The 15849-nt window shown below is 32.7% G+C and overlaps 1 protein-coding gene across 5 annotated transcripts in view; it reads right to left on the bottom strand.

Annotated features, from left to right (window-relative positions):
* ANKHD1 (ankyrin repeat and KH domain containing 1) overlaps positions 1-15849 on the bottom strand; it is a 103096-nt gene that overhangs the window by 69312 nt on the left and 17935 nt on the right. For all 5 annotated transcript variants that reach the window (XM_033095844.1, XM_033095845.1, XM_033095843.1 and 2 more), the window contains exons 2-7: positions 11628-11781; positions 7468-7624; positions 6366-6513; positions 5530-5677; positions 3862-4095; positions 1489-1583 (exon numbers count right to left, since the gene is read on the bottom strand). In XM_033095844.1, the coding sequence (XP_032951735.1) occupies positions 1489-1583; positions 3862-4095; positions 5530-5677; positions 6366-6513; positions 7468-7624; positions 11628-11781 (936 nt within the window). The remainder of the gene's footprint in view (positions 1-1488; positions 1584-3861; positions 4096-5529; positions 5678-6365; positions 6514-7467; positions 7625-11627; positions 11782-15849) is intronic.

Raw genomic sequence — 15849 nt, 5'->3', positions numbered from 1 at the left:
TGGGAAAATGGGATATCCATACGCAAAAGAATGAAGATGGACCCTTATCTAACACCATATATAAAAATTAACTCAGAATGGATCAAAGACGTAAAACTATCAAACTCTTAGAAGAAGCCATGAGACAAAAGCTTCATGACATTGGATTTGGCAATTATTTTTTGGATATGATGTCAAAGGCACAGGCAACAAAAGAAAAAATAGACAAATTGGACTTAATCAAAATTAAAAATTTTTGTGCATGAAAGGATACTAACAGAGTAAAAAGGCAACCCACAGAATGGGAGAAAATATTTACACACTATATATCAAGTAAGTGATTAGTATCCAAAATATATATAGAACTCCTAAAACTCGATAACAAAACACAACCAACCTGATTCAAGAATGGGCAAAGGATTTTAATAGACATTTCTCCAGAGAAACACAAATGGCCAATAAGTATATGAAGTGATTGTTCAACATCACTAATCATTAGGGAAATGAAACTCAAAACTACAAGCTATCACCTCACAACCATTAGGATGGCTTCTATAAAAAACAAAAAACAAAATAAAAAACAGAAAATAACAAGTGTTGGTGAGGGTGTGGAGAAATTAGAACGCTTGTGCATTGTTGGTAGAATGTAAAATGGTACAACCACTGTGGAAAACAATATGGTGGTAGTTCCTCAAAATATTAAAAATAGAATTACCATATGATCACGTAATCCCGGTTCTGGGTACATATACAAAAGAACTGAAAGTAGGGACTTGAACACCTATGTTCATATCAACATTATTCAGAACAGCTAAAGTATGGAAACCACCCAAGTGTCCATCAATAAATGAATGGATAAGCAAAATGTTGTATATACATACAATAAAATATCATGCCGCCTTAAAAAAGGAAGGAAATTCTGACACATGCTTCAACATAGATGAACCTTGAGGACATGCTAAGTAAAATAAGCCAGCCACAAAAAGAAAAATACTGTATGAAGTAATTACAGTCGTCAAAATCCTGGATAGAAAGTAGAATGATGACTACTAGGGGATGGGAGGAGCAGGGAATGGGAAGTTATTATTTAATGGGTACAGTTTCAGTTTTACAAAATGAAAAGGGTTATGGAGATGGATGGTAGTGACAGTTGCAAACATTATGAATGTATTTGATACCACTGAGCTGTACACTTAAAAATGGTTAAGATGGTAAATTTTATGTTATGTGTATTTTATCACTATAAAGAAAATAAAAGTATATCAGTGTGTTAGAAATGACATAGCCAAGCCTGCCTTTTGTACTATTTCCTACATCGACAGATTTACTATCAAATGTTAAACAAAACATTGTCTACTTCCCCTTCCCTCTCTAGTATTGTACAAAATTTTGAAAATCTATTGATCTCATAATAAATATTTTTCCAAAAAAATAGTAATACTTATAGGTTTAATAAACACATGATCTTTCCTTCCCATACAATCTCAAGTGATTACAATTTAAAATTACCATGCAAGCCTCCATTAAGGCAGTGTGCATCTCATCCGTTTTGTGCTCCTGATCTGCACCAGCGTCAAGTAGAAAGCGAACCATATCTAAATGGCCTTTAAAGAAAAAGAACACAAATTTAAAAACTACATTTCTAAAGAACTGAGTATCAGTTTAATACCTAAGTATTAAAATGGGGAAGCGTTTTCTTTCAGATGTCTACACAAAAATTTTAAGAGAACTTATTTTACATTCAATAAATAAATCAATGACAGTTTTACAAAGCCATTCCAAAATAATAAGCAGGCTCTTGTCAAAGTATCTAGGTTTTAAACATTAAATTAGTCCAAAACACACAATGCAAGTTAAGTAAGCAATAATACTTATTCTTTGATTTAACCTATATAAACTATCAAATCAAAACACTAAAATCAAATAGAATGCCAGGTAAAGTATGTTTGGATCATTTGTCAGAAAAACACTTCAAAATAACCATAAACTCACTGTGGCAATAAACAGGCACAGAAAACTCCATCAAAATAATTTCAACCCTCTTGATACATTTAATATATAAAAAGCCTTAATAATCAATAAGAGAAAAGACAAACATTCCAGTAGAAAAATGGATGAAAGACATAAAATGGTAATTCAAAAAAGAAATGCAAATGAATATTAAACTGATGAAAAAATATTAAACCTTCCTATTAAACAAATGCAAATTAAAATGACACACCATTTTTTACTATCAAACGGGAAATATTAAAAAGAATGATAATACCCAGTGTTGGTGAGGGTGTAGGGTGGGGTAAAGGGCACTCTCAAACACTGCTGGTGGGAGTGTAAATTGGTTCAACCTTTCTAGAAGGCAATTTGGCAATATGTATCAAAAGCCTTAAAAATGTCCATACCCTTTGACCCAGCAATTCCACTTCCAGGAATTTATCCTAAGGAAATAATCAGAGATTAGGCAAAGATGTCTGCACAATGATGTTATCACAGTGTTTTTAATAAAAGTGAAAAAACTGGGAAAAATTCAAGTCTCCAATAATAGGCAATTATGGTGCATCTATTTGATGTATTTGACAGAGACTGCTAGAATATCCATTCTCTCAATGTTCCTTAACAGAACTCTGATTTTATCTAAGTGGCAACATGCCTGACTAAAAGACTACATTTCCCCGCCTCCCTCATTGCTATGTGTAGCCTGTGAGATGTAAGGAGGAGCTATAAGGCAGAACTTCTAGGAAGACTCCATCAAGGTAGCTTATTAAACTGGAAGGCACTCCCCATTTTGCCGTTACCCTCCTTCATCCTTCCTAGAATATGGCTTGCTGGGGCCATAGCTAACCACCTTGGTAACGCTGAATAAAAAACCATATACTAGGATGGTGAAGCAGAAAAAGAGAATGCTGAGATCTTGATAACAATGTAACTACCATACTAGTCCTATACAACCTACCACTGGACTTATTTTATGTAAAAGAGAAAAAGCTTCTCTTTTGTTCAGATCATTATTAATTTAGGTTTTGTGACATATGCAGCCAAATCCACTACTAACTGCAATAGTGAAATATTATGTGACCATCAAAAGTTCTATTACAAAAATATTGAGATGGCAAATGTTTATGATATACGGCTAAATAAAATAAGCAGACTATAAAATAGTGTTATTAGAGTATGATTGTTTAGTTTAAAATTACAGGCATACCTTGTTTTACTGTGCTTCACAGATGTTGCATTTTTTACAAATTAAAGGCAGGACCCTCCACCCACAAAAGTGTTACAGCTTGCTTTATTGAGAGACTTGTTTTATTGTAGTGGTCTGGAATGGAACCCGAAATATCTCTGAGGTATGCCTGTGTGTGTGTGTGTGTGTGTGTGTGTGTGTACACATATATATTTGTTTATAAACATACTTAAAAACACACTGGAAGTAAATACACTAAGGTATTGTTTACATGCTTTTTACATCTTTAGATGGTAGCATTACATGTCATAAAATTTTTCTTTATGCTATTCTATGTTTTTTAGGTTTTTTGTATCAAGTATGATTATTATATTATTTGAGTGTGTATTATTTTGGAAATAAAGAGGCTGGAAAAATCATATAAAACAAAAGTTATTAAAGAATGGAAACTCTAAATCTGTGCTAAGTTTTGTTTGACTTCATAGCTAATTGAATAAATTTTAATTAACATAACAAAGAAACATACACTGTGAAGTTATACTTTAGGAAATGCAGGCTAAAATGGGCTCTCTATATAATCTCTTATAAACTAGATAATTTTATAGCACAAGGAAAACATAAGCAACATAAAATTCATTCAAATATTCAATACTCAAATATTCAAAGTTATAATGAAAAAACCCCTAAATATTCAGACTATAGAGTACCTTTGTAGCATGCAAGTGTAAGAGCACTTTCTTTGAATTCATTAGAATGAGTGTTGATGCCTGCCCCATGATCTAGAAGAACTCTTGCAACTTCCACATGACCTGCACTAGCTGCTTCCATTAAGGGGGTATGTCCATTTTCATTATGATCTTCTATATTGGCGCCTTCATTAAGTAGCACTTTCACAATGTCAACAAATCCTCCAGCACAGGCATAAGTTAATGCAGTGTTTCCTAACAAAGAATAAAAGAAATACAAATTATGACAGAATGGGTACAATTATGATTATACTACTGCTCTAGTTCTACCTCTTCCATTCCCTTATGTAAACCAATAGACTATCATCATCTCAAGATTTTTTGTTGTATTTGTTAGAAGCATCATCTTAACTTTCTTATAATTGAAAGGTTTATCATACATAAATAGGCCAATTTACCTCTTCCTATTTCCTTAGCTTGTCAAATAAGGTTAAGTATTTGAAAAATCACTTTCAAAAATTTTTTATCGAAAACATTCTCATGTATCATTCAAAATTATTCCTTTTTCTTTCAACATTGTACAATTTAGAAACATTTAACTTTTTTCTATTACATTCCTTTTCTTTTACCTCTCCTTTATATTTACAGATTTATTCAAGACAATTCAGTGTTTTAGGTATATATTTTCCTTCAGAAACATATTTTCCATCCAGTGAGACAGATATAAAACCCACTCAGCATATGAAGGAGTTATTCCTTCAAAAGAAAAATTTCTTTAAAAGGTTATTATCCCTTGGTTTGCCACTTATTTCTTTCCTGATTTGGTTTTAGGATTTTTATTTATTAAAGGGAGTGGAGAGATGTTTTAACCATCCAACAAAATGAGACTAAAGAAGTTTGTTTTAAACGTTCAGGAATAAAACTATCATTTCAGAATCCAATTTGTTCAGAACTCAACTGTTTAACCATCTCAGACATTATGCTAAGACAAAGTGGTCAGCAAAATGACCTAGCATCCTTTCTCGAAAGTCTTGCTCATTTTAAAATTAGGATACATTTGACATTTACTTAATGGCATGGAACACTGATGTGCTTTCATTATTTAAATTTTTAAAAAATCATTTGGTTGCCTCACTGAATCCAAGGACTCTCATTACTAAAAATATATCTGTAACTCAAGACATACGACCAAGGCTATGCCTGTCTATGAGTCTGGGAAACATAAGTAAATAAAAGAGTAGTCCTTACTAGAATAGTTTTCATGCTGTCACAAGAATATCTTATTAGTAAATGCACTCATTACACTTGATATGAAAATCCCTATAGGGTAAATACTCTCAGATTAATCTATAATCTAAAGTCAAGGGAGTTGCATTTTAATAAGATAAAGAAAAAGAGATACAGTTCATGATTTTGCCTCTTTATACATTCCATATCATTGTGGCAGAAAAAAAAAAATTGTCCCCCACAAAAAAATTGTCAATCTTGACCAAATAGAATTTAAGTATGTTTGAAAGACTTTTGAAGATATCCAATTATCTGTATTTGACTCAGTGATTCTAAACGAGGGCTAAGATTTTTTTCTGTAGGTTTACAACTAGTTTTCCCTAGGAATCAAATTTTTTATCTCTTGGGTTATAACTATTATCAATTTATTTTCCTCAAATCTGCACATTACTGTCTACATACCTGTTGCAGACTGGGAGTTGACATTTGCCTCGTGAAGAAGTAACAATTTCACAATATCTAAATAACCTCCGCTGGAAGCTGCCATTAGGGGGGTTATGTCTCCTTTAGTCCCTCTGTCCTCCACGTCAGCGCGCATGGCCAGCAACACCTGGAAACACACATACACACAGAGGATCAACCTGACTGTTAATGGTATTTCTAGAAAATACACTGAATTGGGGACTCTTTTAGAGTGGGGGTGAGGAAAATTGAAAACTAATCACCTTGGGAAAATCTGTCAATGTTCACTGCTCAAAACACCAGGTTAGATGCTACATTTTACAATATGATCTTTAAGTACATAATCATATATTAGCCATCCCATTACAAAATGTAACTGCTCTTGTTAAATAATTTGGGTTATACTTGAGATTATCTAGTAAGAGAATAGTAGGACTATACTCACAAGACAGAAACTAACTGGTAAACACAGGGCTATCTCCCAATATTGCTCTAACAGAAAGAAAAAAATTAAAATAACTGAAGTAGTAATCTGGTGAAATGAAAATAAATCACTACTTTCTATTATAATTGCATATTATTTCCAAAGACAAGTTTAAAATATTACTATTATTTTTATGTGTTTCTGATTCATTAGTTTTGACTAAGTGGCAAAAAAAATGGACCATGCTTAGTTGCATGTACAGGAAACAAATTAATTATATTATGTTTCTATTTCACCTACTACCAAAAAGGAAAGACCCTGGCCTCTAATTATAATTTCATTTATTAATGATAAAAACTAAATGTCAAAAACCCTTCCACAATTTTAATCACTAAAGATTATTTCTGCTTACTTGTGCTAATTCATAATACCCTGCTGAACAAGCCAAACACAGCAGGCTTTCTCCTTCTTCTGTATGTTCATTTACACTTCTGCCTTCATCTAGCAATTTACGAACTGCATTTACGTCTCCATCTGAACAAGCTTCTGCCAGACTGCGACTGAAAACAAAATCATCAACAATTAACCAACAAAGAAAGACTTAGGTCCTATGGCAATAAATTACATTAAATATAAATAGTCATACACAGAAAAATGTTGATATAGTAAGAAAAAATTATATGAACATCTTGCTTGCTGACCATCTTTTCTGCAATACTTATTCATGTATGTCAACGAAGCAAGAATAATTATTCACTGAAATAGCTGTCATTTTTATCTTTCAAAATGTCCTAACACATTGTCATATTAAGTTTTAAACAAAGTTTTTTAAAGCATTAGATGCACAAGTTTTTAAATTCTATTACTGTGATGACTCCCAAAGACATGGGACATAATCCTATAGCTTAAAATTTTATATGTAACAGTAGAAAGTAAAATCTAAATAAAGTTTTACTTCAGAATGATTAACAAAATTGGTGAATCTCAAACTTTAATGTGCATACAAATCACCCATGTTTCTTAGTAAAATGCAGATTCTAATTCAGTAGATCCAAGGTGAGGTCTGAAATTCTAACAAGCTGAGGTGATGCTGATGCTGCTAGTCCACGGGCCATATTTGAGTAGCAAGCATCTAGGTTATTTCATTAGCAAACCCTTTCATTTATTATTACCCAGTTTAGAGTTTACTATTATAACCATTAGAATAAGTAACTTCCTTAGAAATGGAAACCAGGTCTTACTCAGTTTGGATTTCTCTCACTCTAGTATAGTACATTCCACAAGAATGCTCAATGAATATGAGTAGAATATAAGAATAAAATATAATATTCATTGTTATAGCCATCAAATACATATACATTTATATATCAACTAAAATACACTCTCCATCCTCATATCCATTTGGCTCAAGTTTATAAGCCCCTCCAAAACACGTATTCAATCAAAATTTGGTACTTCCCCAAAATCCACTCAAAAACATGTCTAATACCCAACAGAGGTCATTAAATACATACGTGTCTATTTGTCCTGCATTGTGGCCGTTTTCCGCTTTCATCCGTGTCAGTGCAGCAGCAGCTTCATCCAGTGCACAACTCACTGAGGAGGTCAGTCTCCGGAGTACCTCAGGATCTGCAAAAGCTTTACCATCGGCAGTTGACAATTTGCCAATTCCTTCAAGGTGCGTCAATCAATCCGGAAGTGCAGGAGAAGAAAAGCATAAAAGTACAAATTGTAATTACATTTCTAAACATTATTATCTAGGGCAAAAATGGTACAGTCTCCATAGATAAGGCTGACAGAATATCAGGCTGATAATCTCAATTTTGCCACTAATGTCAAAAGGCCATTGCATAACCACCTATGTTTTAGATTTTCCATCTTTACAATGCAGATAATATTAATTTTCCCCCACCTAATTCCATGGAACTTAATATGATGCTTATAGCAGCAAATAAATGAGATTCCTCTCAAAGTATACAGTCATACCATAAGACCTTTAGTATAGAACCATACCTGTCTATACTATTTTCAGTAGTAATGAAAGGGATATTCTATAATATTACAACAATACAGTAGTTTCATCAATGGTCAAATAGCCACCTAGAACCATCTTCTAGGGCCACATCGTAAATTAAAATAAACTCATATTCTTATAATTAATATTTATTATGTGTTTATGATGTACCAGACACAAGGGAGACAAAAAGGAATAACGTATATGAGTAGATCCTGTCCTTACAGAACTCAGTCTGGTAGGACTATCAGATGAGGAAGTTGCCAATAAGTCTTTTTCTCTAGATTGAGTGAGGAATCAGTGACTACTGTAACAGAAAAATTTTGACATCAGTGCCTCTAACTGCCGAAGTTTTCCTATAAAGATACTTGCATAAGTAAGAGAAGTCATAGATATGTATAAACTACAGCATAATTTGTGATATGGAAAAACTGGAAATAAATCTAAATATCCCTCAATAAGGAATCAGTAAAATAAATTATGGTGCATTTAAGCAAAAGAATATTTATCTTACCCTTTAAAAGGAGAAAAGATCAACATATCATGTTATGGAGAGATGCCCACAATAAATTAAGTGAAGATAAGAAAATTATAATATATTTTGAATATGCTCCTACTTCATTTAAAAAAAATTATGTATATTCAAACATATATATGTATTTATATAACCACAAGGGGAAAAGCCTAGATGTATAGGTAAACCTTGACAATGGGAAGGCTTTATAATCTATTTAATATATTTCATATTGCTTTAGCTATTTTATAATATGTGTTACATTTACAATTTAAAAAAGAATTTAAAAAAATTCTTCCTGCAATGGCCTTAATTCTTAATTTTCTCTATGAATCTCAAAGAACCTTAAAGAAAAAAACATCTTCAACTTCATTTATTCAGTTAAAATAGTGTCAAAATTCTACCTTCCTTAGAAAGCCTACTAATGTCTAACACATTCTTATAATTAAAAACACAAACATATATCTAAAACTTCCTCTTAAATGTTATAGGCTCAACACAACGTCCACAAAGCAAACGAAGTACTAAAGCACAAAAAGAAAGTATTTATTAAACAACTAACTTGCAAAGGGCTTAGACAGGAGCATATCATTTGAAAATACATCTGACAATTTCTTTGGACACAGTATTATATCCAACAATGTCTGGAGTTTAAATTGTTGAAACACACAAAAAATTTAAAATTCAAGAGTTTCTAACACCTAGAAAACAGAAAGTCATGATTTTCAAGGTTTTCTCTCTAACAATATAGGTGTGAAAAACAAGCAGGTATTATCTTCCTGTTTATAACAGACTCTCCATGAACCAAAAGAGAAAAAGGAGGAAATAAAAATGTTTAATGCACCAGAAAACAGCAAGTACTGAGTGAGAATCATGCGGTGCCCAGGAAAAAAAAAAAGGTTTAAAACCCTTAATGAGGGTTTGGAGTAGTACTCACAACATGAGTAAACTGTCAGCCTAAACTAGAGAATAAAGACAGATGCACTATCACCACTAAAAAGACTCCGTCTGGGGAAGGGAAGGAAATTCATCCAGAGGAGACTTGGAGAAGAGAAACGCCTTTTCTCCATATTTCTCTCTGCTCTAAGAAAAATGTGTGGTTCCAAAGCACAGAAAAGAAAATTTGAAGGTGGCCACGGCACTCTCATTTCAGAAATCTTAAACACAATATATACCTAAATCACAACTGGAGACTCACAAGAAATCAGACTAAAAGGGAGGGACACCCAATGTAATTACTAATGTGATCTTCAAACCTTTTTTTTTTTTTCAAATTACTAGTCCTGCCCTAAATTAAAGTCTTCTGCGGATACTTAAATATTTTATGTATTATAATTTCAAGTTTGTATTAGTTCCAAAAAGACACCTGAGATGGACTAAAAGTTAATCTACTACAAATCGTACCTATGCTTTTTCATAACAGGACAAAGTTAAAGGAATTACAAGATGGTATCAAACAAACACATTCCTAATATACTATCTATCTTTCGCCAAGAATAATATAAAAATACACAATTTCTTTTAGCTCTTACTTTTCTCCTAGTCATTATTTGGTCAAATGTAACATTGTTTTTTTTCCTTCAATATGAAATGTGCTGAAAGGCTGCTGTGATTTTTCTGAATACCTATCTTTAATATTATGCTTATTAAAGTAAAGTTGACCCTTGACCAACACAGGTTTGAACTGTGAAGGTCCACTTATACACAGATGTTTTCCAATAAATACACAGTCCGCTCTACATATCCTTGGGTTTCACATCCATGGATGTGGAAGGCCAACTGTATGCATTTATATAGGGGACTACATATAAGGGACTTGAGCATCTGTGGATTTTGGTATCCGCAGGGAGATCTGGAACCAAACCCCATGGATACCAAGGGACAAATAAGTTACGGGGGAGTCAAAAGTTATATGTGGAATTTTGACTGCATGGGTGGTTGGCACCTCTAACCCCCACACCACCCCACCTGCCACCACGTTGTTCTAGGATCAACTGTACTCAGAAACTGAATGAAATTTTCTATACTTATTAAAACTTTTTATTTTGTATTAAAATACAGAAAGCATTTTAATAGCTTTAATATGGCATAAGTTATATATATGACCCCCTAACAAGTTTCTAGGCACTGTTTTTAAAAATAAGCTATACCCCTTGTGGGCAGCCAACCAACAACTGACGACCGACTGCCTTACCCGGGGGGAGCGCAAGGCTCCTAATACCAGCATAGGCCAGGGAGCTGTGTCCTACACAACTAAACTGAGAAACAACGGCTTGAACCGGAGTTGGGTTGGGGGGGAAAAAGGGAGGGAGAAGGGGGGTGGAAAAAGCAATAAATTCTAGATTAAATTTTTATATGTGTGTAATGTGCACATAGTATATTTATATTAAATAAGTAAAAGGAGTGTCATAGAAAGTGAACATATCTCAAAAGCAATATTCAAAGATCAGAAAAGGTTAACTTCCTTCTTAAAACACAATTTTAGGAGCTAAAAGGTTTTCATTACAGTGTAATGGAAACTTTGAATATCAAATAATGAGCATATTTATATGCTTATTCATTTATATTATACAATATAAAATAGTGATAAGTATATATTATTTTGAGAAAGCATGCTTAATACAGATTTTTCTTCCCTGCTACTTCAGAACAAGAAGTTGACATAGTTTGGTGTATTGCACTAGAACTGGTCCTATTTACTCTTTGATTTTTATTTAAAGTCTTCTAAGTAAAAAATAGCAATCTATAATTAAGATACACATAGTCTAAAGTGAATAAGTAACTAATCACATGACGAGTTCCCTAAGTCAGTTAAAAGATTCATAATTTGATGAACCAAGTTTCTCTCTTACATTTTTATTTTATAATGTATTTGGTAATAGATAATTTCCTCGATAACTAGTTTATTATCTAATACCTTATAAATGCTAATGTTGAGCCTAGAAATCACTCATTGAAAACTTTCAACCAAGAATTTTTAAAATATAAAATGTGAACATTTTCTTTAGGGAAAAAAAGGTAATTTTACAGAGGTTTCAAATTTTGTATAATGTTACATAATTTGGGGGTAATCTTGTATAACTTTGTATGGCAGTCTAGACTTTCAAAGAGATGAAAAAGAGAAAATACATAAATAAATAAAGTACCTGCTGCTTCTAGCAATGCTTCTAGTCGTGCCTGTGTCTCTGGATCGACAGTGCGTAAGTCTGCTCCTTCCGCAGTGCTTGATAAGAATATCTCTGACGTTGTTTTAAGCACTGGGTTATCCAGATCTTCTTGGTCCAAAATAAATGATTCAACCTGTTTATGAATTAAAGACGCAATATCCATGAAATTGATCGCAACATTGTAAGAATGTTTAAGATAATATGACTTCTGATTTGGAATTTAAGTATAACCAGATAAATTACTATAGAAATAATGGGGCTACGGGAAGGGACTTTAAGGGAGCCTCCCAACTATCTGCTTATCTTCAGACCTGACTACAGGTATAACCCAGACACACCAGGTTCAAATTTCCTGGAGAGAACTGTATCTTCTGTACCTAACACAGAGCCTGAAAAGCAGGATTTTTAAAATGAAACCAGTATATGAACAAGAAGATGTATACAGGACTAGACAGTAAAAATTCTGGATAACATAGGTAGGTCAGTAAGGCACAGTTTTTCCTCTATTCTAATTAATTTATTCAATTCTGACTCTTAAAAAAAACTTAATCCACTGCCAAATATCTGGAGTCCTATAGACAAGAAAGCCCCATGAGATTAGGACCCTTACCTGCTTTGTTCACTGCTCTAACCTCTGGGCCTAAAATACCTTGTAAATAGTAGATATTCAATACATATTTGTGTTCAGTACATATTCAATACATATGGTATAAACAAAATCAACTTATGAAATAAATGTAACCCTCTAATTTCAAATCAAGTTAATTCTAAATAAATTAAATCAAGATAATTCTTAAATAAAATATGCACAACCTTTCTGGAAATTTAGAAATGTGTATCAAAATGCTTTAAAAAGCTCATGCCATTTGACCGAGTAATTTCATTTTATGGAATCCAGCCTTAAAAAAATTATCTGAAAGGCAGACAAAAACATGCAGGGATGTTCACTGCAGCATTAATTAAAATTCCAAAAAATAAGAGGAAAAAATTACAATAGGGAATTTGGTAAATATATTTTGTACATTCACAGGATGGACTATACAGTCACCAAACACAGTGTTTTTGATGCATATTTAATGGCATGAGAAGGCATTCATAAAATTAAGTGAAAACCACAGGATTCAAAACAGTATGGTCTTTATTTTGCTAAAAGTAAGTTTGCACATGTAAGTAAACGTGAACATGGCTATTCACATATATAATCATGAGTACATATTAATATACTTATGTATGTCTATAATATGTAAATACTCCTGTGTATAACTAGGGAAGTTAACATATTTGTAGACATATAGAAAAACAGGAATAGAAAGGTTAAGTAATTCTTCAAGGTCACACAGCTAATAAATGGCAAAGCTAGATTTCAAACCCAGGACCAAAAGCTAGATTCTGTGTTCTTAAACCACTCGGCAATACTACCTCACAAATTTATAAACAAAGGACCACAGTATTTGGACTACATTATTTGGCATATTTGGCTAGCTGGGTCATCAGCTTTCACAACTGACACCAAATAAAGATATCCTCATAACAACAGTAAAGTTAAAATGATTTGGATGTAATTTATTATCTAGTGACAAACTATAATTTTACAAAATAAATCTTTAACTTCAGATCTAATACCATTGAGCCATGTACTATGTACTTAGTATTGTGTACTAAGCTACACAGCTTCTTTAGTATGGAATTACAAAGATGGCATTCTAGATCCATGCCAAATAGGTAAATGAGATTGAAAGGTAACTGCTTATACAACAGAGCTTGTTACAAGCCCAGGAAATTATTAGGTACTTGCAGATATACATACCTGCCAGTTGTGAGGATAGATAAAACCATCATTCCAAATTCTGGAATTTTTTATCAAAGATGATATTTAGATGTTAACATTTTTATTTATAAAAAGTATTTGTCTGATATGATATTACACATACTATAGAGACACCTGCAGACTATATGTATCATGTAACAATTTAAAAACCCAAGTTAAGGATTTCCAATTATCTCCCATTTGTTTCTCTAATATTTACTAAAGTCCTGTTTTATACAAAGCACTATAAGCACACTAAAATGTGGTACAAGAAATAAGTCAAACTATTACAAAAGGCCTAAAGAGACATAAATGGTAGAACTACATGCATTAGAGAGAAGTCACTTCCAGGTCCACAAATCTAACAAGATTTTACACAAGTAGTGGCATTTGAACTAGGCTTCTAAGGATGCATAGAATTTCAACAGGTGGTCGGTCAGACACGGGAGTAGAAGTAGAAGGGAATGAAATTAAAAAAATAGACTTGAAGATATATTTGGAAAATGACAAACGGTCTACTCTCAAAAACATAAAGCCCTTCATAAATTGCTAATGGGAATACAAATGATGTAGACACTGTGGGAAACAGTTTGACACTGCTTCAAAAATTAAACACAGAATTACCATTTGACCCAGCAATTCCACTTCTATGTATATACCTAACAGGACTGAAAGAAAACACAACATGTTCATGCAAAAACTTGTACCCAGACGTTCGTAGCTACATTATGCATACTAGACAAAAAGTGGATACAACCTAAATGTCCATCAACTGGTAAATGGATAAACAAAATGTGGCATATCCATACAATGGAATATTATTCAGCCATAAAAAGGAGTAAGTAATGACACATGTCAGACATAAAAAGCCACATATTATATGATTCCATTTATATGAAAGGTCCAACATAGGCAAATTCACAGAGACAGAAAGGAGATTAGTGGTTGCCTGAAGAGTCAGGGAGGGAGGAATGGGAGTGACTGCTAACAGCTCTGAAGTTTCTCTCTGGAATGATGAAAATGTCTGGAATTAGATAATGGCAAATGCTGCATAACCTTGTGAATGTACTAAAAACCACTGAATTATACATTTTAAAATGATATATTTTATGGTATGTGAATTATATCTCAATTTTTAAAAAACGGTAAGGTACCTAGAGTACAACTATGCCTTTAGGCTAGAAAGAACATCTGGGGATAGATTTGAACAAGACTATGTAAAAGATGATAGACTGCTCATTGCCTACCTTGTCACCAAAAGTAGGAGGACAGAGAACCAGTCGCAATGTCACTGGGTGTCAGTGACATTAGTTTCACATACATAAGACAGCATATTCCTAAGCGCTTGGGAAAAATCAAGGTCAGAAGAAAAACATAAAATAAATATGTGCCACTTGTCTTCAAAGGGCTTATAACCTCTCTTTGAAAATTACGATTCACTGACTTTAATTCTCTAACGTCTTAGAGTGCATATAAATTCAAGTCTCAATTAGGCAACAAGGCATAATGGAAAGAATACAGCACCAGAGATCCAGAGAATTAGGTTCAAGTGCTAGTTCATCAGGCACTGTGTGAGACTTCAGGCATCTCACTCAACCTTTCTGACATCCCATTTCTTCCTCAATAAACAAAAATAATACCTGCCTCACCTACCTTACAGTGCTATTCAAATGATGATAAGGTAAAAGCATTTTGAAAATAATAAAACACTATATAAATGTAATTTTTAGAATAAATTCTGTGTAATTACAACTCTTTTATCCTGTCCCTCACCAGTGTCTACCTTCTATGCCTTTTCAAATTGGAAGAATACTACTCACTGAGAATCAGGATGTACTTTTATCAGCATCCACTTGAAATTTTTTTCATTTTATTTATTTTTTCCAGTTTTATTTGAGATATAATTGACATATAACATTGTGTAAGTTTAAGGTGTACAACATAATGATTTCATATATGTATATTTTACAAAATGATTACCACAGTAAGTTTATTAACATCTATCACTCACATAGTTACAATTTTTTTTCTTGTGATGATCACTTAAATTTTCAAATGTAGTTTCAGCCATTTTATATTAAGGTTCTGACCCACAAGATCAAAAAATTTTAAATATCCACAACACTTGTAGGAAAAAATCTTAAGTTCCAGAATAAGTTGTAGCTATATATAACTAAACACATAAATGATTTGAATATCTGTCAATTAGATATGCCAAAAAGCACTCAATTTGCACACAAATAATATTTCCTCCGTCTTATCCTTTCTAAAATTTTAATGTGGGATAAACAAAAGGACAAAATATCCAGTTATGCCTATTACTTTAGAAATATTTGGGTATTGCTTTTGGCAGTTCATAAATATCTGATAAACCCACTGAAACACATACTCTTG

The sequence above is a fragment of the Rhinolophus ferrumequinum genome, chromosome 24 (assembly GCF_004115265.2).
Source record: "Rhinolophus ferrumequinum isolate MPI-CBG mRhiFer1 chromosome 24, mRhiFer1_v1.p, whole genome shotgun sequence".
Lineage (NCBI taxonomy): Eukaryota > Metazoa > Chordata > Mammalia > Chiroptera > Rhinolophidae > Rhinolophus > Rhinolophus ferrumequinum.
Note: the sequence above shows the minus strand (reverse complement) of the source record. Positions and strands in the feature narration are given on the sequence as shown.